At 60.7% G+C, this 22687-nt stretch overlaps 7 protein-coding genes across 7 annotated transcripts; 4 read left to right on the forward strand and 3 right to left on the reverse strand.

Moving 5' to 3' along the window:
- Positions 1–247: 247 nt before the first annotated feature.
- Positions 248–1616, forward strand: PFL1_06357 (uncharacterized protein; the record flags this gene model as incomplete). The annotated part of the gene is made up of 3 exons (XM_007883898.1): positions 248–857; positions 973–1218; positions 1333–1616. 3 exons carry the CDS (start codon positions 248–250, stop codon positions 1614–1616), a joined length of 1140 nt encoding a protein of 379 aa, XP_007882089.1.
- Positions 1617–2160: 544 nt separating this feature from the next.
- PFL1_06358 (uncharacterized protein) lies at positions 2161–3140 on the reverse strand (the record flags this gene model as incomplete). Its single annotated transcript, XM_007883899.1, has 3 exons — positions 2161–2274; positions 2487–2665; positions 3092–3140. 3 exons carry the CDS (start codon positions 3138–3140, stop codon positions 2161–2163), a joined length of 342 nt encoding a protein of 113 aa, XP_007882090.1.
- A 7870-nt stretch (positions 3141–11010) lies between these two features.
- On the reverse strand, positions 11011–12588 carry PFL1_06359 (uncharacterized protein; the record flags this gene model as incomplete). The annotated part of the gene is made up of 4 exons (XM_007883900.1): positions 11011–11501; positions 11627–11871; positions 12028–12291; positions 12416–12588. 4 exons carry the CDS (start codon positions 12586–12588, stop codon positions 11011–11013), a joined length of 1173 nt encoding a protein of 390 aa, XP_007882091.1.
- A 585-nt stretch (positions 12589–13173) lies between these two features.
- On the reverse strand, positions 13174–14484 carry PFL1_06360 (uncharacterized protein; the record flags this gene model as incomplete). The annotated part of the gene is made up of 1 exon (XM_007883901.1): positions 13174–14484. The coding sequence occupies one exon, from the start codon at positions 14482–14484 to the stop codon at positions 13174–13176; it is 1311 nt and encodes a 436-aa protein (XP_007882092.1).
- A 1027-nt stretch (positions 14485–15511) lies between these two features.
- Positions 15512–17240, forward strand: PFL1_06361 (uncharacterized protein; the record flags this gene model as incomplete). The annotated part of the gene is made up of 2 exons (XM_007883902.1): positions 15512–16707; positions 16805–17240. 2 exons carry the CDS (start codon positions 15512–15514, stop codon positions 17238–17240), a joined length of 1632 nt encoding a protein of 543 aa, XP_007882093.1.
- A 1264-nt stretch (positions 17241–18504) lies between these two features.
- On the forward strand, positions 18505–19501 carry PFL1_06362 (uncharacterized protein; the record flags this gene model as incomplete). Its single annotated transcript, XM_007883903.1, has 3 exons — positions 18505–18729; positions 18807–19031; positions 19154–19501. The coding sequence occupies 3 exons, from the start codon at positions 18505–18507 to the stop codon at positions 19499–19501; spliced, it is 798 nt and encodes a 265-aa protein (XP_007882094.1).
- Positions 19502–19974: 473 nt separating this feature from the next.
- PFL1_06363 (uncharacterized protein) lies at positions 19975–22197 on the forward strand (the record flags this gene model as incomplete). Its single annotated transcript, XM_007883904.1, has 2 exons — positions 19975–21222; positions 21313–22197. The coding sequence occupies 2 exons, from the start codon at positions 19975–19977 to the stop codon at positions 22195–22197; spliced, it is 2133 nt and encodes a 710-aa protein (XP_007882095.1).
- Positions 22198–22687: the final 490 nt, after the last annotated feature.

Raw genomic sequence — 22687 nt, forward strand, 5'->3', positions numbered from 1 at the left:
CCGACCCGACCGACTACCCCCTTCCCCCCTACCCTACTTCCGTCCGTCCGTCCGTCCGTCGTCGTCGTCGTCCGTCGTCCGCCTACGTCGTACTCGTTCGCGTCTCTCCTCCTCTCTCTCTCTCTCTCTCTCTCTCTCTCTCACTCATATATACGCATCTGCACCTACGCATTCCAGCCATATACCATCAACTCGACCGAACCCCGACTCTGCGCCGAAGTCGACGCCAACGCCAACGAAACACATCATGTCGGCCCTTCGACCGCCCGTCGCCCACAGGCAGGTACTTCTCGAACTTGTCCGCCAGCGCGCCCCCTCATCTTTCCACTCGTCAGCCGTCGGCGGCTTCCGGCCCGCGCAGTCGCCATCACACCGCCTCGGCAGCACCGTCCCCTCTTCGTCCTCAGTCCCCTGCTTGGCCTCGTCGTCGAGGCTTCTCCACACGTCCGCCCCTCGCTGCCTCGCACAGCCGGCCCAGCAGGCGTCCACCGCCAAGGAGACCCCAGCCTCTGAAAAGGCCACGCAGACCGTACAGGCGTCGGCGTGGACGCCGAACTCGCAGCGCGTCGGCCTCATTGCCATCAAGCAAGGCATGACTTCCTTCTTCCTCCCCAACGGCGAACGCATCCCCGCCACGGTTCTTCAGGTCCACACCAACCAGGTCTCGGCCCACATCGGCTTCGACAAGGATCCCAGCGAGAACCCTTACACGGCCATCCAGGTGGCCGCCGTCGATGCCAAGGGGCGCAATCACATCACCAGGCAGGTGCTCGGTCACCTGCGCAAGGCCCACATCAAGAAGGCCAAGAAGGTCATTCGCGAATTCCCTGTCTCGCGGGATGCCATCGTGCCACTAGGTGAGTGCCACTCGTGTGGCGTTTCGTCCCCGCTCTCCTGGCAGGCTCGTGGATCGCAAGCTCAACCCCGCCACCCATCCCGCCCCTCGAACATTCAAATCCTTCTCGGCGGCAGGCACCAAGCTGTCAGCTGTGCACTTTGTCCCCGGCCAATCGATCGATGTCCGCGCCATCACGAGAGGCAAGGGTTTCCAGGGTGTCATGAAGAGGTGGGACTTCAAGGGCCTTCGCGCATCGCACGGTGTCTCCATCTCGCACCGCTCGCATGGCTCCACCGGCCACTCGCAAGATCCAGGCCGCGTCTACCCGGGCAAGAAGATGGCCGGCCGCATGGGAGGGAACAAGCACAGCACCATCCACAGTGAGTCGGGCCCATCCGTCGGGCCTGTCTGCGCTTGGTCAGAGAATGCTGACTTGGCTCTCGCGCCGCGCCCCACCCACACACCCCCTCGCACCGCGTCCCACCGCCGAACAGACTTGCTCGTGCTGCGCGTCGATTCGACGAACGAGACGATTCTGGTCAAGGGCAACGTTCCAGGGCCCGAGGGGGCTCCCGTGACGCTGGTGGATGCGCAACGCCCCGCGTGGAAGGCGCAAAAGATCTTCCGACGCGGTCGCCTGCCGACGGGCGAAGCGCTGACGGGCAAGGAGGACGACTCCATCTACCTCGCGCAGGGAGTCCAGAAGCTCCCCTTCCCTGCCGGCGACGATAAGCTCGCCCGCACACTGCCGCCGGTTGTCGAGGTTGGCCTCAATTGATTCGCGCCGCGCCATGCGCACGGAGAGTAGTTAGAAGCAGTCACACCAACCATCCAACAGGGTCCCTCAGTGCAGCGATCTCTCGAGCCGACGGGCGCTGTGCACAACGTGCCAAGCAGACGCAAGACCAGCGCTGGTCGCCCAGTGAAAAGAGGAAGAACGTGAGGGAAAAAGACGCCGGACGAGAGTCTTGTCGCCTTAGCTTTTCGGTGCATGGTGCATGTGTGCGTGGGCAGACGCGGGGCAGTGGCGGGGTAGTAGGGAGGCTCAGCAGCTTCACAGCCTGGGGCCGGGGCTGACGAGGGACGAAGAGGTGGCTTTTGGCTTTTTGCGCCGCTGTGGGGCGCCCTTTTTGCGTGCGAAGTGTGTGGAAGGAGCCAGAAAAGTATACATGCGACCAGCGGACGAGACGATCATCCCAGCGAGAGCGCCACAAATGTGTAGCGCCGCGATGTGGTCTCGTCGCGTCGTCCCGGCACTCGAACCGAGCGTCCTTCATCCTTGCTCGGCTGAGCGGGAAAAGACCTCGAAGAGAGAGGAGCGCTTAGTGGCCGGCGCGGCGCTGCTCGGCGATGACGGCAGTGAGAGCCTCCATCTTGCTCTTGGCACGTCGGAGGGTACCGACACGGCGCTTGATGAACTTGCGCGCACGCTTGTCCTGAAGAGTGGCCAACACGGATCAGGAAGAGAGAGACGGTCAGAAAGGAATGTCCTACAGCCAGCGGGCCGTTGGCAGGACTGGCTAAGCAGTCCGACCCGCTTGAAACCGAGTCGTGGAAAGGCAGCACAGAAGGGGCTGACGACCGCAACCCAGCGAGTGCGATCGCGGCGCGACGTGTGTGCGGCGTGGAGAGGGGTCGAGATGCTCACCTTCGAGTTCCTGATGAGCTCCATCGCCCTCCTCTCGTAGGGAGCGAAACCGGCAACCTCGCGGATGACGGAGCGGATGACCTCGACACGCTCGCTCTTGCGGCCCTTGCGGTTGGCAGGGCGAGGAGCGAGGACTCGTCGCTCGGTGACGTGTCCACGGTTGATACCCCAGACGAGACCTAGTTGGTTCGCAGAAAGACAGGATCGGAGACAGGAGACAAAAGGTCAGCACCGCAGATACGACCTGCCTGTCGTGGACCTTGGACCTGAGACTTCGGCCCGACCCAAGCTGCTACGAATCCGAACCGCAGATCCGCCATCTACCTCCTCAATCCGGGGCCGGCCCAACGGATGCCAGTCCACTGAGACGAGAACTAGTCTGTCGGTCCATAATCCCGCTCCTCCCACCGCCAAGTTATGTTCCTCCAGCATCTTCTCTCAATCGCCGACCTGCATCGCGAAGCCATCCTGCAGATTCGAGGTCTCCCGAACGGAGGCGCCGCATCGCACAGGTCGGGTCGGCGGTGGTCGAATCGGTGGCTGGATGCGATTGGACGAGCAGTCGGGAGATTGAAGCCGAGGTCGCAGATGGGGCCGCAACGTACCGGTCCTGGCGACGCCAGCCTTGTGAGCAGGGTTGGAAGAGTTCGCCATAGTGTAGTTTTGGCTGGGCAGGGGAAGGCGGGGAGGAGAGTCTTGAGGGTTGGTGGTGAGGAGGAGCTGCTCGGAATGGCGGGGACTCTCTGGGCTGAGAGACCCGACCAGCGGCCCCGCCCGCTTCCAGGGCCAGCCGCCCACTTCGGTCTCTGACAGGCCGTGGCGAGAACCTGGCAGGGCGACAACGCGCGCACAAGAAGTCCAATCCGCGCGGAGCCGAGGTCCCAGCCTCGGAGCCGATTGTTTTTAGCAACGCCGCAGTCAGAAGCTTCGGCCGAGGTCACGTCTACCATTTCTCGGGCCGCCACGCCTCCACCCGTCGTTGAGCTTCACAATCCTGCTTCGTGCGTCGCTGCTCCCTCGTTGCTTCACTAAGATTCACATCGCCCCACCCCCATCACAGACGACCTGATGCGACCCTCGCCCTGATATTCAGCAGCTCACTGCTCGACACACTCATCCGACTCGTTTCACTTGACGCCCGGGCGCCGCGCTCGATCGACTTTTTCGACCGGTCTCGTCTGCTCGGTGCTCCAGAGAGGTTTGATGCGGTCGGCCAGCTTGCAACGGCTTCAGCAGTGTCAGTATGCCCATCACGCCGCTGTTGACGCATATCGATAGCTCCGCCGCGGTCGGACTCGTAGTGATCACTTCGACCAACGCCTACACAAGCTCTGCCATGGCTGGTCATGGCCGGTACAGATGACCGACGGTCCCGCCCCGCGGCTCTACTAGAAGCATCTGCTCCACCATTGCCGAACTTCCTTTCATCACGCCTAACGTTTGCGCAAACCAACATAGCCGTGTCCGCTATGCCAGCGACTCAGCAGCGCCGTATCGCTCAGGACACCAGGCCGTGCTTCGGTGCGCATGCTGCAGACGTATCAGCTGTGCTACAGCAGCCGACCATCGATTCCTGGCGCTGAGCTACAATCTTGGCGAACGGGCGATGCCATGGCTCTGCCATAAGGGGCATGATCGATGCCGTACTTTTGGCCCTTTGGCCCTTGGGAGTCGGTACCTAGCAGAAGTGCGGGGACGGACCGTGTTTGAGACCAAGTTCAAGCGTGCCTATCGCCGCAGTGGGCTCGTTCTCCGTCGCGATCGTGACCAAGCCAAGACAAGCAGGATCCATGGCTTGGAGAACTTTGGTCTACGATCTCTGGCAGCGTAGGTCTCCTACGATTTCGGAGATCGTAGAAACCCCTCCTACACCTGCGGACCCCCGCGGCTGTAGGTGACCTTCGGCTGTCAGGGCACAGGAGCCTCTTGCACCACTTACCGTAGCCCTGTCTAGCACGCACAACCCTATGCCTTGGACACTACCTGCGATTAGTTGCGGCCAGTGGCAGAGGTAGGCAAGGCAGTGCAAGCAGTCAGAGTAGCAGTCGCCAAGGCAGAGTCATGAGTCGTGGTGAGAGCATGGACGTGAGACCCTCGAAGCTAGCAGCAGGGCCTACCTACGATCTGGGGGATCTTAGGTAGGCGTACCCTGGCTACGATTTTTGGATCGTAGGGCATCCTTCTACACAAACAATTTCTGGATCCAGGCAAGCCATGCGGATTCTTAGGTCGTACCCTGCCTACGATTTTCAGATCGTAGCTAGACCAGTCACAGCTAGCGTCGAAGGGCAGCTAGTGTTTGGCCGTAGGCTAACCTACAGCATAAAATCGGGAGATCGGGGGTCATCTACGCTAAAAATGGCCGTGGGTCTCCCTACGACCAGAAATCGGGGTTGTAGGGCCACCTACGGCCATTTTCGGAGGGGCAGCTACAGCATCTTTGGCTGTAGGGCCCCCACGGCCCTGGACCGACCCTACCCTGCGCCATTTTTGGCCGCAGACCTTCATAGCTAGCAGAGAAAGTGATTCCCAATTTTCCTATCGCACAAGATGTGCAATCCAGGATTTGAGAGTTGATATACAAGTGCAATCTGAAATCCTGGCCACTATGAGTGGATTTCAGATTGCAGGCAGGAACCTGGTGCGCTTCTGAGAATTCGCACAAGCTGGCTGCAGCTGGATTTTTAGATTGTTACATGTGCAATTTATTGGACCAGATCCTGCTGCTAGCTATGTCTGCCATCAATTGTTGGAGACTTCGCAGGAGGCCTCTCCAAAGTCTCCGATGATTTTGATCATTGACAGCCTTCTTACCGCCTTCTGCTTGACTGCCCTGTCGTGACAAGTGAGTTGCCACCACCCCTCCTTGTCTCCCTTGGTCTGCCACTCCTTTGCACACCGTTGCTGACTCTTTTGCTCCCCCCTTACTCTGCCTGCTGCTCCCTCATCACCTTGCTTTGCCGCTCTTGCCTGCTGCCGCCCTGCTGCCACCTTGCTGTACCGCCGCATGCAACCACCTGCCTTCCTGCCTTGCCTGCTCGCCCTGCCACTCACCAATGCTGTTGCCACGCCGCCGCACATCGACTCTCCGTGGCTTGCCCTGCAACTGGCCCTGCATTCTGCCTGCTATACCCTTCTGCCGGTCCCTGCACTGCCGCCGCCATCCTTGACCCATGTTATTGCCATCACGCTGCCCTGGCCAACCACTGCCCTTCTTTGCTCACCTTACCTGCCTGCTGGCACCGCATTAGTGTAATAGATTTTGCAATACAATGCCTGAGAATACCTACGGCTGTGGGTGCAAAGGCAGGCCTACAGCCAAAAGTGCCGTAGGTCCTCCTACGGCACCTGGTGCTGTAGGGGATCAACAATCTCCTACGGCACTGCCATATCGTACAAATCCTACAATTTCCAAAATTGTAGGCCAAAAGCCTACCTCTAGCTATGACTGTCAACAATTTTCAGATCATAGCTAGGCCGGTCTATCTACATTTTTCGGATCGTAGCTTGGATATGACAGAAATGCAGGCTACAATCAATTGAACCCCATACTAGCTTCAGTTGCATGCAAGATTAGTATATATGCTACTAGAACAACAATACCGCTGCCAGGGCAAACAAACAACTGCAGAGCGCAGTAGGAAATGGAGGTGGAGAGAGGGAGCAGAAAGAGGTAATGAGGCAGATACCAAGGCTATCGTCAGCATTGTCAACTGGCGGCAGCACCTGCACCAGCAAGGAGGCACTCACAGCAAGGGCAGGCTGGGGTTGGCGCCGGTTTGGTGTTGGCGGCTGCTGGTGAGACGGAAAGAGAAAGGCAGGAGCATTGTCAGCATCGCCAATCAATGCAGGAGATGCAACGGAATTGGAAAGGGCAACTCACCTGCTGACATGCCAATGATCTGCCATGATGCATGGCATTTGTCCGTAGGTGGCATTGTCGTGAATGCAGCAGGAGGCAAGCAGAGATTGGCATCAGCGCCTGAGATCAGCAGATAGCAACTGCGTGCAAACAGCTTTGTGCCTCACACTAGCGATATATAATTCTTTGTTGCGTGGGCGGCGGCAGCAAGTTGGCGTTGGTGGTAGCAGCAAGTTGGTGTCAATGATGGCGGGGTGAGGCAGCTGGGGCAGATGTTTGTTGGTGGCATCAAGGTTGATTGGGCTGATGGCGGCAAGCAAGGAGGGTTGATGGCGGTCAGGTGGTGGCGGCAGGCAAAGGTCCAATGGCAGGCAAGGGTCAATGGCGGGCGAGGGTCAATGGTAGTGGTTGGGTGGGACGGACCGACAGCGGAGTGGGCAAGACTTTATACCAAGGCACGTGGGCAGGCGAGGCCATGCTGGCGGGCGGGCGGTCAGGCAGGCTGCCTGCCTGCGTGCACACATGCACGCGAGCCTGCGAGCCTGCGTGAGCACACACAGGGCCTGACAGCGTGGCCTGGCCTCCGGCGTGGCCTGGCCTCCACTTCTTTTTGGGGGGCGCGCAAGCTTAGTCAGCCGCACCAGCCAACCAGCTTGCGTGCCCAAGCCAGCCAACGTGCTAGCCCCCAAGCCTGTAATCCAGCCAGCCCGCCCAAGCCTGCCAGCCACCTTGCGCGCCCTAGCCTGGTAGCCAGCCAGCCAGCTTGACTGCTCGCTGCAGAGCGGAAGCGGAGCGGCCATCAATCATCGAAATCCTCAGAGAGGAGCTCTCCAAGGATTCCGATGATTGTCGGTGCAAAGGTGGCAGGGACGCGGCCGTAAGGTGGCAAGGCAGGCAGGCAGGCAGGTGGTGCTACAATCTCGGATTGTAGGTAGGCGCAATTTCTGATTTTGGATTGTAGCTAGTTGTAGGCAGGCTACGCATCAGAAAAATTGAAGATAGGGATCAATCAGCAATTTTAGATCGTGGCCTGCCTACAATCAAAATTGGGCCCAACTCTGCTGCTAGCGATGATTGCTGCTCCTTGTCCCTCTCAGCCTGCCACTACTTTGCCGTTGCTGACCCCCTTGCTTCTCCTGTTTGCTTTTCCCTTCCCATCAATGCAACAATATTGCCAACACTGCAAAACCGCCAACCATGAACCTTGCCGCGGTCCTGCCCTGCTGCCACCTGTCCACGCTGGACTCACGCCATCCCTGCGGCATAGTCCTCTGGAACTGCTGCGCTTGCGTAGAGAGTGTATTAGTAGTGCAATTGAATAGTAGAAGTGTAGATACGGCTGTGGGTGTGTGCTATGCCTGCAAACCTGGGAGCGACACTGTCCTACGGGCCTCGGAGCAGAGGGGTCCTACGGCCCAAAGGCCAAAGATGTAGAGTGGCTGAGTACAGCCCTGGGGCCGCAAAGGAGATCTCCAACTCCCGGGGCCGTAGCTAAATCCCTGCTGCTAGCTATGACTGATGGCTTGGGCAGCTGGCTGGCTGGGCCTTGCTGGGCCTTGCCGGCAGCTGTCGGCTGGTGACTGGTGGTGCAGGAGACTGGCTGGTGTAGAAAGGAGTAGAAATTGGATTAGGAACACACGGTGGATCAGTCAGTACCATCAGTACCAAATCATAGCTAGCAGCAGGATCTGGTCAAAAAAATCGCACGTGTATAACGATTTGAAAATCCAGCTGCAGCCAGCTTGTGCAATTTCCTCAGATCGCAGCAGGCATGCGATCAGCTGCAATCTGAGATCCTAAAGTTTTTCCTGCCTGCAATCTGAAATCCACTCTGAGTGGTCAGGATTTCAGATCGCACGTGTATAACGACTCCCAAATTCTGGATCGCACAGCCTGTGCGATAGGGAAAATCGGGAATTACTTTTGCTGCTAGCTATGAATCAACTCATGTCAAGCTTGGCGTGAGCATGTCGCGTTTGAGTACGTTGGCGTCTCCTCAATCACGTGGGGTAGATCTTGGCGTGTGTCTGGTAGGTATGGGACAGAGTAGCGTCTAGCTTTGTCTTTGGATCAAGGGAAGGTAGTACGTGGCGCTGAACCAGATAGGAGGATGGAAAGAATGAGATTTGATGAGGGACAACTATCTACCAAAGGTTTTTCCCTCTACTTATAGCTTTGACACAATCTTGCGCATCTATCTACTAGCTACAGCAACCTCTGGAGTGTCATTGTCCCTTTGCAATTTCTGGTCAAGTTTTATGATCAAGTGTTGACAAGACTTCACTTTGCCTTGGCAGGTCAAGTCAGGTCACGCTCCTCAGAGATGTTCTGGCTCAGCTGGCCCCGGCATCTTGGGGCGTCGGTCTTCACCTCATCTATGAGGTGTGTACTCCCTCAACATCGGATGTTGTGGGATCCCAACTCGGTGATTCATGATTCCCACTGGGTTGGCATTGGCAGGAACTGGCCTCTTTGCTGGCCAAGGCCCGGTGACCTGGGCCAAGTCCTGACAACCTTGCACCAAATGTCATCGGTTTGAGCCTGAGGGTCTGCAATGGCGGAGGCGACCCTTTTCTCAACAGCTGGCAGCTGGCTGGCGGGTGGCGTCGGGTGGTGGTGGTAGGACAGAATGTTGGTGGGTGGGCGGCAGATGGATTTTGCAAAGGGCTGGGCGGCAGAGGGGCCAGCATGGATGCGTGCCTGGTCTCCTGAGCTGACATAAGCAAAAAGGATCTTTTTCTTGGCCTTACAAGCATTGCTAGCAGCAGGATCTGGTCCAATGAATCGCACATGTATAACAATTTAAAAATCCAGCTGCAGCCAGCTTGTGCAAATTCTAAGAAGCGCACCAGGTGTGCGATCAGCTGCAATCTGAGAGCCCAAATTTTTTCCTGCCTGCAACCTGAACTCCACTCATAGTGGCCAGGATTTCAGATTGCACTTGTATAACGACTCTTAAATTCTGGACTGCACAGCCTGTGCAATCATAGCAAGCAGCAAATGTGACTCCCAATTTTTCCTATTGCGCCCAGCCAGCTGCCAGGGACCCGCCCAGCCATCAGCCAGTTGCCTGGCAAGTTGCCTGGCCCTGCCCCCTCAGGCCAGCCAGCCATCACCTGAGCCAGCCAGCCAACCACCAGCCAGCCCAGCCAGCCAACCAACCGCCAGCCAAGCCAGCCAGCCAACTGCCAGCCGCCAGCCGCTACCGAGGCCCAGCAAGGTCCAGCGCCCACCAGCTGCCCAAAACGTCAGTCCAGCCACCTGCCCAGCCAGTAGCCACCTGACACAGCCAGCCAGCAGCTGCCAGTCAAACAAAGTCACCTGACCACTTGCTTCCGCCCCGCTGCCCTGCTATTGCGGCTGCCAGATGCCGCCGTCAATTGTCGGAGACTTTGGAGAGGTGTCTCTGAAGTCTCCAACAATTTTGGCCATTCACGGCCTTGCTTCTGCTCCGCCGCTGGTCTGCTGCCACTCTGGTGAGTCCTCTACCCTGCCTGCTGACAGCTCGCCTCCCTGCCGTGCTGATCCTTGTTAGGCGGCTGCCCAACATGCCCTGCGGGTTCCCGAGTCCCGAGGAAGGGCTGACGGGCGGCGGAGCCGAGCGGCAATTGCCGCAGCCGGTCCCTCGGCCACAAGGGGATCTCGAGGGGGCCAGTATAAAGTCCCTAGGTCCCCGAGGAGGCCCCTGATGGTCTCCTTGTTGAATGTACTATATCCTCTTACCACTAGAGACTGGTGCAGCATCGATATCCTTCCTCCTCCTCATCCCTGACCTCTCCGCGCAAGCCCAACACCGTCCTCGGCCGCCCGCTGTATCCCAAGACCCCAAGGGCCTAACACTCCTTGCCTCTGCGCTGCCCTTACACCATGCTCAGCAGCATGCAGCAGCATTGTTAGGCTCACGGTTCATGTGTGAGTTGTCTGTTGCTCCTCTTGTTCTTTTGCCGCTCTGCTGCACGCCATTGCTGACTCCTTTGCTCCCCTCTTCCTTTTGCATGCTTCTCCTTCACCGCCTTACTTTGCTGCTGACAATGCTCTGCCGCTGTCGCTGCTGCCGCTCTGCTGCCGCTCTGCTGCTGCCCTGCTGCCGCCCTGCTGCTGCCCTGCTGCTGCCCTGCTGCCACCTTGCTCTACCGCCATTGGTGCTGCCCTTGCAGGTAGCACAGTATTGCAATGAGATTGTAGATAGGATACGGCTGTGGGTGTGTGCTATGCCTGCGTTGTGGGAGCGACGCCGTCCTACGGCCCTTGGTGCGTAGAGGTCCTGCGGCCCTGCGGAGCGTAGGAGTCCTACGGCCCAAAGGCCGAAGATGTAGACCGGCTAAGTACGGCCCTGGGGGTACGAAGGAGGTCTCCGACTCCCGGGGCCGTAGCTAAATCCCTGCCGCTAGCTATGACTGTTCCCTTCCTCGGACACAGTCCGCACACCGCCAGCCTTTCACCGCGCAGGGGTCGCAGGCTGTCGAGGGCGAGCTCGAGTGGGAGCCTTGCTCGTTCCGATTCCCGAAATGGTAGGCTCCGCGAAGCCTGCCTGGTTAGGACCTGCTGCGATCGCGCTCTGAGCGAGGCGGCGACAAGACCGGTGAGCACGGCACGACGGCCTGATCATCATGTTGCAAAGGATCTAAGTACGGAGCGCGAAGTTCTGAGCCAGGGGCGATTTCACTCGAGGACCTGGTATTTGGGCTTCTTGAGCCGGGCGCCGCCAGTCTGCACGGGCTGTTCGAACCTCGTGGCGGACCTGTACCTCCTGAGGTAGACGATTGCCGTCTCCTCGAGCGTGTCGGGCTCGATGGCGAGATCCGCCCAGCTCTTGGTGCCGGCCTCGTCCGGAAGGTCGTCCATGTACCTTCGGATGACTTCGTCCTTGTTGAGCATGGGCCACCATGCCAGCTCGCCGATCCGTGCCACTGTCTGCAGTGCAATCTTAGGAGTGTTGAAACCGGGCTTGACCAACGGGCGGAAGGTGAGCGACTCGACCAGCTGCAGAATCTGACCGATCGTGTACGTCTTTGGACCGCCGAGCGAGAAGGTCTGGCCCATCGAGGTGACGTCGGCGTCCATCATCTTTTCCAGCGCAGCGGCAACATCGATCGAGTGCACGGGGCGCATCTTGGTCTTGCCATGGTTGACACGCCAGGCGTACGGGTAGACTGCAGGGAGGCGAGTGAATGCGAGGCGACGGCGCATCGTGCGGGGGGTCAGTCACCATCAACGGCGGCGTGTCCCGCAACGAGCCAGACCTTCCTTCCCGCCAGGGGCCGAACCCGGTACTCACCGGCCATCTGGTTGAGGAAGCGATCCTCGTGGCCCCACATGGTACCGGGCCGGACGATGGTGGCGCCCTCGAAAGCGCGCTTGACGGCCTCCTCCCCTTCGGCCTTGGACCTGAGGTAGGCGGACGGCGAATCCTTGTCGGCATTGAGGTGAGAGACGTGGATGAAGCGGGAAGCACCCAGCGCCTCTGCCATCTCGGCGATTCGGCGAGCGCCTGTGACGTGGACGTCTGAGAAGGAAAAGTTCCTGAAGGCCGCGGAAGCGAGGGCAGCAGCGAAGGCGTGCCGTGCGTAGAGCGAGAGCTTAGGTGAGTAAGAGTGCGCGCTGAAAGCATCGCACTGAGGCCACGCAGGCCCGCAGATGGGAACGACGGGCGCGCGCCAGCAAGTGCGAGGTGCTCACTTGGTCTCGTACTGCCTGCCCGTCAAGTTGTAGACCGTGTCGGAGTGGCGGATGCACTCCTGAATCTGCTGGTCGTTACGGATGTCCCATTCGAGCGGCACGACCTGACCCAGGTCGCCCATCACCTTCAGGTGGCGCTTCTCGTCCTCGTCGCGGTAAGGGACGATGACCTGGGTGCCCTTCTGCGAAAGACGGTTGACCAAGTAGCGGCCGAGGAAGCCGGTGCAGCCGAACACGGTGGCGACATGACCAGAGACCGACGACCTGACACGTGGTCGATGACGGGGCAGATGAGGGGCAAAGGGTATGGCAGTGCGATGAGCGGTGGCCCAGGCGGACCATGCAAGGGGAAAAAGGCCGCCCGTGGTGCCCGCGTAGCCTTACTCACCGGCCGCCTCCGTAGGGGCCCTGACGGATGATGGGCTTGCCGGTCTTCCGCTTGATGGTGAGGTCGTGGACGCTGCGAGTCTGAGCCTTGACAAGGTCGTTGCGGAGCTGCACTCGTGCCGCTTGGACGGCGATCGAGGCGACCGAGTTGGACGAGCCCGCGAGAGCCAGCATGGTGAGAGCGACGTGCTTGGGATGCGGGATTGGGAGGCTGCTGGCGGGCGCCGCTCGAGCAAGGAAGGGTGCAGGTGCGCTGAGTGGACGAGAAGCGAGGAGGAAGCGTCGGTGAGGATGATGGTCGGTGAGGATCGAAGAGAGGCCAGCCACGATGCCTCGACGTTGGGAAGCCGCGAGCTGGAGGTGTTGCGGGTCGAGCCGCCGCGGCCGGTGGCCCTGATCCCGAGCTGCGACCCAAGAGGGCACTTGGATTTCAAAGCCATGCAACCGGGTTTGAATTCAAGGCGGGGTGCCTCGGATGAGTACAAATGAATGGGCCCCGCCACGGCGATCACCCTTGGCGGGGTCTCTCGTACGAGAGGACGTCTCGGATGGCCGGCTACAAAGTCGGGCCGTCCCTCACAGCCAGGGCCTGCCAGTCGAGGGTGTCGCCCCGCATCGTCTTTGGGTCACGATAGTCGGTCCTCTGATGTTGGTCTCGTCCAGAGCGGCAGGCTAGCCTACCGAGCGCCACGGCATCGACACGGAGCCGGCTGCCGATCCGAGCGATGGCCATCTCTAGATTTCATCCAAGATCTCGATTCAAGCGTCGACGAGCGCCCACATGTACATGCACGCCACGCTTCGATAGGGCCTCCAGGCCTCGGCGAGGCAGTCCATCTCTTTGGGTGTGAGGTACTGACCTTTGATTTTGTTGCCCTTGAGCCGCATCTCGAGCACCTTGCGGCTCAGACCTTCGCCCTCTGGTATGGCGAGGTCAGCCTCGTCGGCCCAGCTCTGCTGCTGGACACCTTCGTTGCTCTCGGCCTTTACGATTGTCTCCTCCGCTGCTTCCGCGGATGCTTCCATCCCTGTACCCGCGCTGCCTTGTGGCTGGCTGGTCCCTGCTTCCTCTTCTTGCTGCTGCTCTGGTGGGACGGGCTTGCGCTTCTTTACGCTGATCCTCGGACCCTCTCTGCCACTGAGGAAAAAGTTGATCATGCCCTTCTGGACGCCCAGGTCGCCGGCCGGCAAAATGTCGGGTGCTCTCATGGCAAACATCAGGATCATCTCCGAGGTCCATCGTCCCACGCCCTTGACCTCGCAGAGCTTCTGGATGATGGCCTCCTGATCGAGCCCAACGACCTCGCGGATGTCCAGCCGGCCGTCGCAGAAGCGCAGCGCGAGGTCCTTGATGTACCTGATCTTGGCATACGACAAGCCTGCCTCGCGAAGTTTGGAGTCCGAGTTCTCGAGCACCCGCCGCGGCGTCGGAAACGGCCACGTCTCCCTCGGGTGGGCCACAAAGTCGGGCGTGGGCGGCATCGAGGGGTCGAATACGCGGCAGAACTTGTATAGGATGCTGCGGGCTGCCAGCCACGAGATCTGCTGACCGAGTATCGAGGTGCTCAGCGTGCGGTAGAGGTCGAGCTCCTTGCGCTCTGCCTCGTTGGCGCGCGACAGTTCCTCGTAGGTACGGATGGGGACCACATCGACCAGGCGCCGAAAGCGTGGGTCGCACCTGCAGAGGTGGGCTGTGGCTTCGTCAAGCGAGAAGGTAAGCGTAGGGTAGGGGAGCACGGTGCGGGCGAGCACTTCGGCATCGGACACGTCTGGGATCTCGATCTTGCTCTCGACATGGGCGGCGGCGGTGGAAGGTTGCGACGGCGTTGCCCGACGCGGCCTCTTGGCTGGCGGTGCGGACGGAAGCGAGGTGTCGGACTTGGAGCGCCTCGCGCCGCGCGCCTTGATGTCGGGCGCGGTGGTCGAAACCAAAGGCAGCGGACGGGATGTGAGCGAAGCTTTTGACGTTTTGAAGAACTTGCTGGTTGACGAGGTCGTGGTGGTCGTGGTGGTCGCTGCCTTTGCTGCCGATGCAGCAGCCGGCAGGGCAGACTTGGATCGCGTTATCATATTCGAGCTGGCTGAAGTGAGGAAGCAGGGAGGCTCGAGGTTTTGTGCGAGATCCGTGGGTCGATTCGTCGGCGGCAGCAGGGGATGCTCCGAAAACGAGATTCGGACGGATGGTAATGGTCGATCGAGCGGGGGCGGGTGGCAACGACGAGCAGCACGGACGTCTGGGCGCACGGCCTCACATCCCTCCACTACGAACTCCTCTCTAGCTGCCCGCGGCCTCGGCTCCGATTCAGGAAGAGGAGCTGGTGTTCCGGTTCCCGGCACCCTGGCGCTGCGGCGGTTGGAGAGCGAGGGGGTCGACAAGTGGCCCACCCACCAGCGACGAGGCCTCTCTTGGGCCAGCAGGCGCCTTCCAGGCGACCCTCGTGCTCACAAGGATATCCTTTGGTCGACATCGAGGGGCTGTAAATCAGGCTCTGATCGGACGCTCACCATGGTCTGGCCCAACATGGATGTTGCCCCGTTCTCGTAAAGGAAGAGAGAGAAGAGGCAGGCCCGGGGAGCCTCGCAAGGAGCGCGTTGGCGCTCGAGAGGGTTTGTAATTGGGGCCAGCCACTCCGGATTTAAACGGGTCGAATTGGAAGAAGGAAAAAAAAAAATCCAAGCGGATGGGCTTGTATTGCCCTCTGCTGGCCTCTGCGAAAGAGAAGCGGTTAGAGCGAGCGGGCGCGCAAGGCAGGCTAACTAGGCGGTCGCTTCCCTGTCGAAGGAAAAGCCAGGCGGTGGGTTCGCTCGCCATCACCGCCGTCCAACCACACCACACCACATCACCTCGTCCTCGCCTCTATTCCGATCCCCCCCTCCCCCCCAGCAGCCGGCCACCGTCCTTTCTGGCTGAACCGCCTCACACCCGTCCCTGCGCTGAAGACCCCCGGTTCTGCTCCATAGACGGTCCGTGTTGATCCCCGACTCCGACCGGTACCCGTCTTGATCCGCCTCGACGTGTCCTCCTGGCCCCCCCCGACCCAGACCCAGCCCTCTACCCGGCATCTAGCCCCTCGCCGCTTGGTCGACGCCGTCCGACATGACCGACAAGCACGACCTCACCGGGTCGCTCCTGCCGTACCTCGACAGGCACCTCGGCTTGCCGCTCCTCTCCCACCTCGGCACCACCGGCCTCTTTGCCGAGGCCGACATCATCAAGGCCCAGTATGAGCTCGCCAAGCACACCTCCATGGTCGACTACGCCCTCCAGCTCCACGAGCAGGCCTACCCGGACCAGTCCGCCCCCGCAGAGCTCGAAAAGCAGAGGGACAATGCCATCGCCCTCAACGAGAAGCTAGGCAGCGAGGTCGACCAGGTACTCAACGTCATCGAGGACCCCAACGTCGTCTCGGCCCTCAAGCAGGACAAGGCCCAGAACCTTCAGTGGCTCGAGGAGAACTACAAGCTCACCGTCGACCAGATCAACGCCCTCTACCGATACGGCTACTTCCAGTTCAGCTGCGGAAACTACGGCGACGCCTCGTCCTACCTCTACCACTTCCGCGTCCTGTCCACCGACCCCGTCCTCACCATGAGCTCCCACTGGGGTAAGCTCGCCAGCGACATCCTCACCGGAGAGTGGGACCGCGCTCTCGAGGAGCTCAAGCTGCTACGCGAGCAGATCGACTCCTCGGCCGCCCACGTCACCTCGACCTACAACCGCCCGTCCACCTCAACCTCGACCGCCAGCCCCACCGACGACCTCACTCAGGAGGGGCTCCTCAAGAAGCGATCCTGGCTCCTTCACTGGGCTCTCTTTGTCTTCTTTAACCACCCTGCCGGCCGCGAGCAGCTGGTCGAGATGTTTCTCTCGCCCGTCTACCTCAACACCATCCAGACCTCGTGCTGGTGGCTGCTCCGATACCTCGTCGCCGCGCTCGTCATGACGCGCCGCACCACCCGCGTCTACATGGTCCAGCAGCCCACCTCTTCCTCGATGCTGGCCTCGGCCGCCTCCGGCGTGTCCAAGGTCACCCCGCAGCAGGCGCTCAAGGACATTGTCCGCATCGTCGACACCGAATTCTACCGCGTCGGCGGCAAAGACCCCATCGTCGACTTCCTCATCAAGCTGTTCGTCGACTTTGACTTTGAGGCCGCCCAGCAGGAGCTCGGCCAGGCCGAGAAGGTCGCCGCAAACGACTTCTTCCTTGGCGAGTTCAAGGACGAGTTTGTCGAGGCTTCGCGATACGTCGTTTCCGAGGCCTACTGCAAGATTCACCAGAAGGTCGACATCGCGTACGTATCCCGCCGATGCCGATGCCGTGTGCCTGCCCCTCTTTCAGAGACTGACCATGCCTACACCCCCTTGCCTCCCTCTTGGTCCCTTTGGCAGCGATCTCGCCGCCCGCCTCAACCTGTCGCAGTCCGAGGGCGAAAAGTGGATCGTCAACCTCATCCGAGACACGCGGGCCGACGCCAAGATCGACTTCAAGGAGGGCACCGTCTACATGAACCCCACGCCGCCGGCCATTTACCAGACGGTCATCGAGAAGACGCGGGGTTTCACCTTCCGGACGTCGGCGATGGGCACAGCGATGGACAGGAAGGCTCATCCTCCGACTGCCAACGCCGCCCACTCCCACAACTTGAATGGCAACGACAAGGGCGGCCGCGGTGGACGCGGGGGTGCACGAGGTGGACGCGGCGGGGGACGGGGTGGAGCGAGACAGGGCGGAGACAGGAGGAAAGAGGACGCTACCGGCGCCCAGTCCGGCCAGGGCGCAGGTGCCGCTGCCGAGGAGAGCGCACCGCAAACGGCGGTCGCCTGAGGGAGACGGTACACGACCATCTGCCGTCTCGACCGGTGAACGGACAGAGAACCCCAAAAGCCATAGCCGCAGACGGAACTCGAGCACCAAACGTCTCCCGAGGGACGCGCTCTCCTCTTCTCCGGCGCCACGTTGTGCCTGCATTGCGCACCAAGTGCGCACTTGGGTCACCCTGACCGCGCGCGATGGCCTAATCTGCGATTTGTACTATTCCCGGCACCTCCTCTTTGTCATCGAGACGGATCGACGTGCAAATCGCCTCCATTTGCAGACTTCTCCGCGGCCGTGGTGCGAAGCCCGGGTCAAGAGTGCCCTCCAGCGCAGAGATTGGCTGTTCCACCTGGCACGCATCGCCAACGTCTGCACGGTCGGACGAGGGGATCGTGTTCAGCGCAAGGACATCGCCTCAGCCTCAGCCGTGGCCGGCAACGTTGCTGGCCAAGGCGCCAGATGGCGATGAAGCGAGCTGTTGCACTGCTTTTGTCCCTGTCGATGTACAGATTCACGGAGCATCGGCGCCTCTCGAGACCGACTGACTGACGAGGTTCCCAGACGCGCTCATGACCGCAAAGGTCCCCCGCAGATCTGAGTCTCTTTAACTCGTTTGTACTTCGCTCGCAACGCTCCAACTCTCAGTCCACTCTCCGCCAATCCTTCCCGCAACTCTCGACGGGATGGAAGGTCTTGGCGTGCATGCTCTCGCTCGTTTTCAACAGCAACGGAGCATCCAGCTTGCTGCCCCACACAGCGACGCGCCGGAGAAAAAGACATGGCGACAATGCCAAGAAGAGGTCCCCCGGCGACCGCCAAGAAGAGATCCCCCGGCGACCGCCATGGGTGCACCAACGGGCCACACCTGCACTCTGGCGGTGTAGCAGACGCCAGAAGGGGGCTTCGCCGAGTGCATGGCTACGGTCTGACCCTTGCTTCCTCACCTCGCCGGTCCGCTGAGGATCACCGAGTTTCTCGGCGAGCCCAGCCGACAGGCAAAGGATGCCGTTGGCATGCAAACGCTCTGCTTGGCCTCAGAGGCCCTTCACAGCCTGCTCTTGATCCCGGCCACCAGAGCGGTCCTAGCTACAACGTCGGTCGGCCCATAAGGCTGCACACGAACCCTTAAAAGAGGGACTCGCCTCGACCGTGGACCTGGCCCCGAACAACGTCCACCAATCTCGCAACCATGCTTTCTACTGCCTCACGCATCTTTCTGCTCGCTCTTGCCATCGACCATGCCAGCTCGGCCCCAACCGCGCCGGCCGACAAAATGGGCAGCCCTGCCGGCCTCCTGGTAAATGTCCCTATCCACAGCAGCTGCAACGGCACGCAGCGCGCTCAGATCCAAAAGGGACTGGAAGACATGAGGCTTCTCGCTCGAGCCTCTGTCGAACGCATCCATGCTTTCGGGCCCATCGATCCCATCTTCGTCAGGTACTTTGGCGCCGAAGCCGACCCTGCTCCCGTCATTGGATACCTGGAGGAGATCCTTCACGTGAGTGACCGCGGCGGTGTCGAGGGGGCGGACGTCCCGAAGACCTTGCTCACGCGGAGCGAAGCCCCCTTTTTCAGGGCGACAAGAGTGGCACCGTGCTCCGTTGCGACGATCCCGACGGCAACTGCAAGCTGGCTGGATGGGCGGGTCACTGGCGTGGCGACAACGCGACGCAAGAGACAGTCATCTGCGAGCACTCCTACCACACCCGACGCCCCCTCGAGCAGATCTGTGGCTTTGGGTACCAGATTGCCCGCGACAGCGCCGCCATATACTGGGGTGCTGATCTCCTGCACCGCCTGGTGAGTTGTCCGCCCACAGGCCCGTAGCTGCAGGTACGGCGCTGGGAGCTACTTTGTGCAAAGGATCCGCCGCATCTGACCATGTCCTCTTGCTGTGTCGCTGCCGGTCCCGCGCCGATCAGTTTCACGTGCCCAAGGTAGTCAGCGGGAAGATTTCGCACGTCGCCGATGGCTTCGCCGAGGTCTTGGAGCTGGCTAGATCCAACGCGAGCGCCGCTGTTTCGAACCAAGAGTCGATACAGCTCTTCGCTCTCGATGCCTACTCGCGAACCGTGGTTCCGGAAGGATGCCTGGGGAAGCCCGCCGCCGAGGATCGCGCTCTTGATATCGAGGCTACTGGTGCCGCGCCTCCCGCTCAAGACGAGGGCCTTGATCCTGCTCCCGAACCAGAATCCCCTTCGTCGGCTGAATTCCCTGCGGCCGACTGCCATACACATGCTGATGGGTCGGCCCACTGTGGCGCTCACTAGTTACTTCACCGGTGGGACGTCGTCACAGAGAACAGCGGCGAGAATGTCTGTCAGTGATGAAGCCTCCTATCGGGCATAAAATTGGCCGTGGGTGACATGGAACTCCTCCGCCTCACATGGCAGTAGTGCAGTTGGTAGTCGATCGATCGGTCGGAAGGCGTGGTCCTGATGCATCGACGCCGAGCTGGGCTCTTCCGAAGGCGAAGGCGAAGAGGCGCACAATCCTGGTGGCACGCGACTTGCTGTGCTGCTCTCGCACGAGATTGAACCCAAGCTCGAGAATGAACGGGCCAGACCCTGATGGCCTTACCGCGCCACTCGGGAACAAAGAAAGTCTCGTGTTCCTCCCTATCCTTCCAACAACCACTTCAGCGCCATTTCCATCCTCGACACAACCTCGTTCCGCTGCACGACCGATCGAGAGCATGTCGTGCAGACGCTGCAGTCTCCATCTGGGCGGCAGCGCGTCGGCGATGCTGCGCAACTGCGCCACCAGACGGCCGGTCCTATGGCCCAAACAAGAGACCGTCGCTTCAAGGCTGCCATCGTCTTCGAGCGGCACTTTCCTCTCTTCCGTCTCCTCGGCCAACAAACCGATAGCTCGTTCTTTCGCCTCTAGCGCGAATCGACCGTCATCTTCTGAGCCGGAGCACGGCGACGCCGACGGCAAAGACAAGTGGAACCGCCATCGCACGCAGTACAACTACGACCCCTTCACGCTTCATCCGTCGTCTTCCCACCTTGGCTATCCGCTCGTCACCGCAGCGGAACTGGCCAAGTCATCGGAACGACCTCGAGGCGTGCGCATGCTTGCCAGGGACTTCATCCACGACTCGCTGTACAACCCGCACTATGGGTACTTCAGCAAGCAGGCGGTGCTACTGCCAGAAGGCCAGAACGCACTCAACAGAGCCTCGGTCTCCTCGTCCACACCCGCTGGCACGGGGAGAGGAGGCGAAGCTACGGAAGCAGCAGCACCAGCAACACCGACAGCCATGGCGCGGCCCGAGCGCTTCGACTTCGGCAGCATGGCCAACGAGTCCGAATTCATGCGCGCGGTCGAGAAGCGATATATGGACTTCGAAGAGAAGGTCGAGAACGTCGTCGAGGCGCGAGAGAGGGAAAAGCAGGCAGATGCCGAAAGGGAAGAGAGCGAACGCTTCGCCCTGCGCGAGCGCGAGGAACGGCGACGTCGTCGTCAGGATCAAGCCTCGACGGCGTCCCCGTCGTCGCCCACCGCCAGAGCGGCGAGCTACTCGGCAGAAGGCCTGGAGGCCGCAAAGCTCAGAGGAAGGATGCTGGCCCGCAGAGCTAGCGAAGGCGTCCAGGAAAAGGAAGTGCAGACGATGGCGGCCAAGCAAGTCTGGCACACGCCCACGCAGATCTTTCAGCCCTTTTACGCGCGCGCCATCGCCCGCTACTTGGTGGCCGAGTACAAGCTGCAGCTGTACCCTTACGACGACCTAGTCGTCTACGAGCTCGGCGCTGGATCTGGCGCGCTGGCTCACGACGTGCTAGACTACCTGATGGCCGAAGAACCCGAGATCTACCGGCGGACAAGGTATAGGATCGTCGAGATCTCGACAAGGTTGGCAGAGGAGCAGAAAAGGAGGCTCGTGGAGCACGTTGAACGGGGCACGGTCGAGGTCGTCAACCGCAGCTTTCTTGAGTGGAACGAGGACGTCCCCGAGCCCTGCTTTGTCGTCGCTCTCGAGGTCTTGGTGAGTGGCGACCAGGCGGCCGCCGGGATCGGATGCCCAGCTCTCGGCCCACTAACGCGACAATCGTCCCCTACGTCACCGGCACCACAGGACAACCTCGCGCATGACGTGGTGCGATACTCGACATCGACGCTGGAGCCGTTCCAAGCGCTGGTTTCGATCGACGAGACCGGAGACATGCACGAGCTGTGGGAGCCAGTGTCGGATCCCTTGATCCAACGCTACCTCGACCTCCTGCGATCCATCTACCCATCAACGTCTTCCCTACCGCTCGCCGCGTCATCCTCGCCCTTGCTCCGCTACATCCCCAGCTCACTGCGCTCGACGCTGGCCAACCACCTCCCCTTCTACCCCAACCTCACGCCGCCCCACTACCTGCCAACGGGATCGCTGCAGATGATGGACGTGCTCCGCCGACACTTCCCGCTTCATCGGCTCGTCGTCTCCGACTTTGACTCGCTGCCGGACGCGTGCGAGGGCGTAGACGCCCCCGTGGTCCAGACGAGGTTCAGGGGCACCATGGTCCCCGTCACCACCTATATGGTGCTGCAGGGCTACTTTGACATCTTTTTCCCCACCGACTTCCGCACGCTCCGGGAGGTGTACAACCGCATCATGCTCTCGTCGTCGGCGGCGTCTTCGAGGCAGCCGCGAGACGACGAAGGAGGCTTGAGGGAAGACTACTTCACTCCCTCGTGCTATTCGTACTACGAGCAGACCCGATCCTCGTCTGCCGAGGGTGAGGGTCGGGCGTCGGCGGCGGCCGTCGCGCGGGGCAAGACGACGTCTTCCACCACGGCTGCCGGCGCCCACCTCGGAAACGTGCACGGGCACGGGCATGGGCGCAAGAACGTCAAGCTCTACAGCCATGCCGAGTTCCTAGAGAGGTATGCCGAGACCGATGCCGTCAGGCTCAAGGATGGCAGCAACCCGCTGCTCAGCTGGTACGCCAACGCTAGCTGGTTCCTATCGTGAGAGTTGTCGCCTTGTGAGGGCGCTGGCGACGTGGAATCTGTACGGGCTTTTGGCTGCCCCATCCCCTGTTCATCTCGACAGAGGCGACCGCACGGCTCGACGACGGGCTGGTCCGGTCCAGGGGCTTTGAATGCAAAGAGCGTCGATTTGCGCAACAGCGGTTGATCAAGGAGTGTGGTTCGGTTCGCTGCCTGGATGACAGGCCGGGGGACGGTTGGAAGGTGATGGGATGCTACAGTTGGGTGGAGGGAAAACAGTTGGACGAGGCGGGAGGGGGAAAAGGGTGGGTATACAGAGAGGGAGGGAGGCTTGCGGGGAGAGTGTCAACCCAGAGCAGGCAGGTGCTGCGTGCGATTCTGAGTAGAGGGGAGATGGGGGAAGGTGATGGAGTTGAGACAGACACGGAGACGGAGACGGAGATGGAGCTAAAGATCGACGACGACGACGCAGGGCTAGGTAGAGCAGGCGAAGCTCAGAGGCGATTCCCTCT

Source organism: Pseudozyma flocculosa (genome assembly GCF_000417875.1).
Source record: "Pseudozyma flocculosa PF-1 unplaced genomic scaffold scaffold00025, whole genome shotgun sequence".
In the NCBI taxonomy this organism is placed as follows: Eukaryota; Fungi; Basidiomycota; class Ustilaginomycetes; order Ustilaginales; family Ustilaginaceae; genus Pseudozyma; species Pseudozyma flocculosa.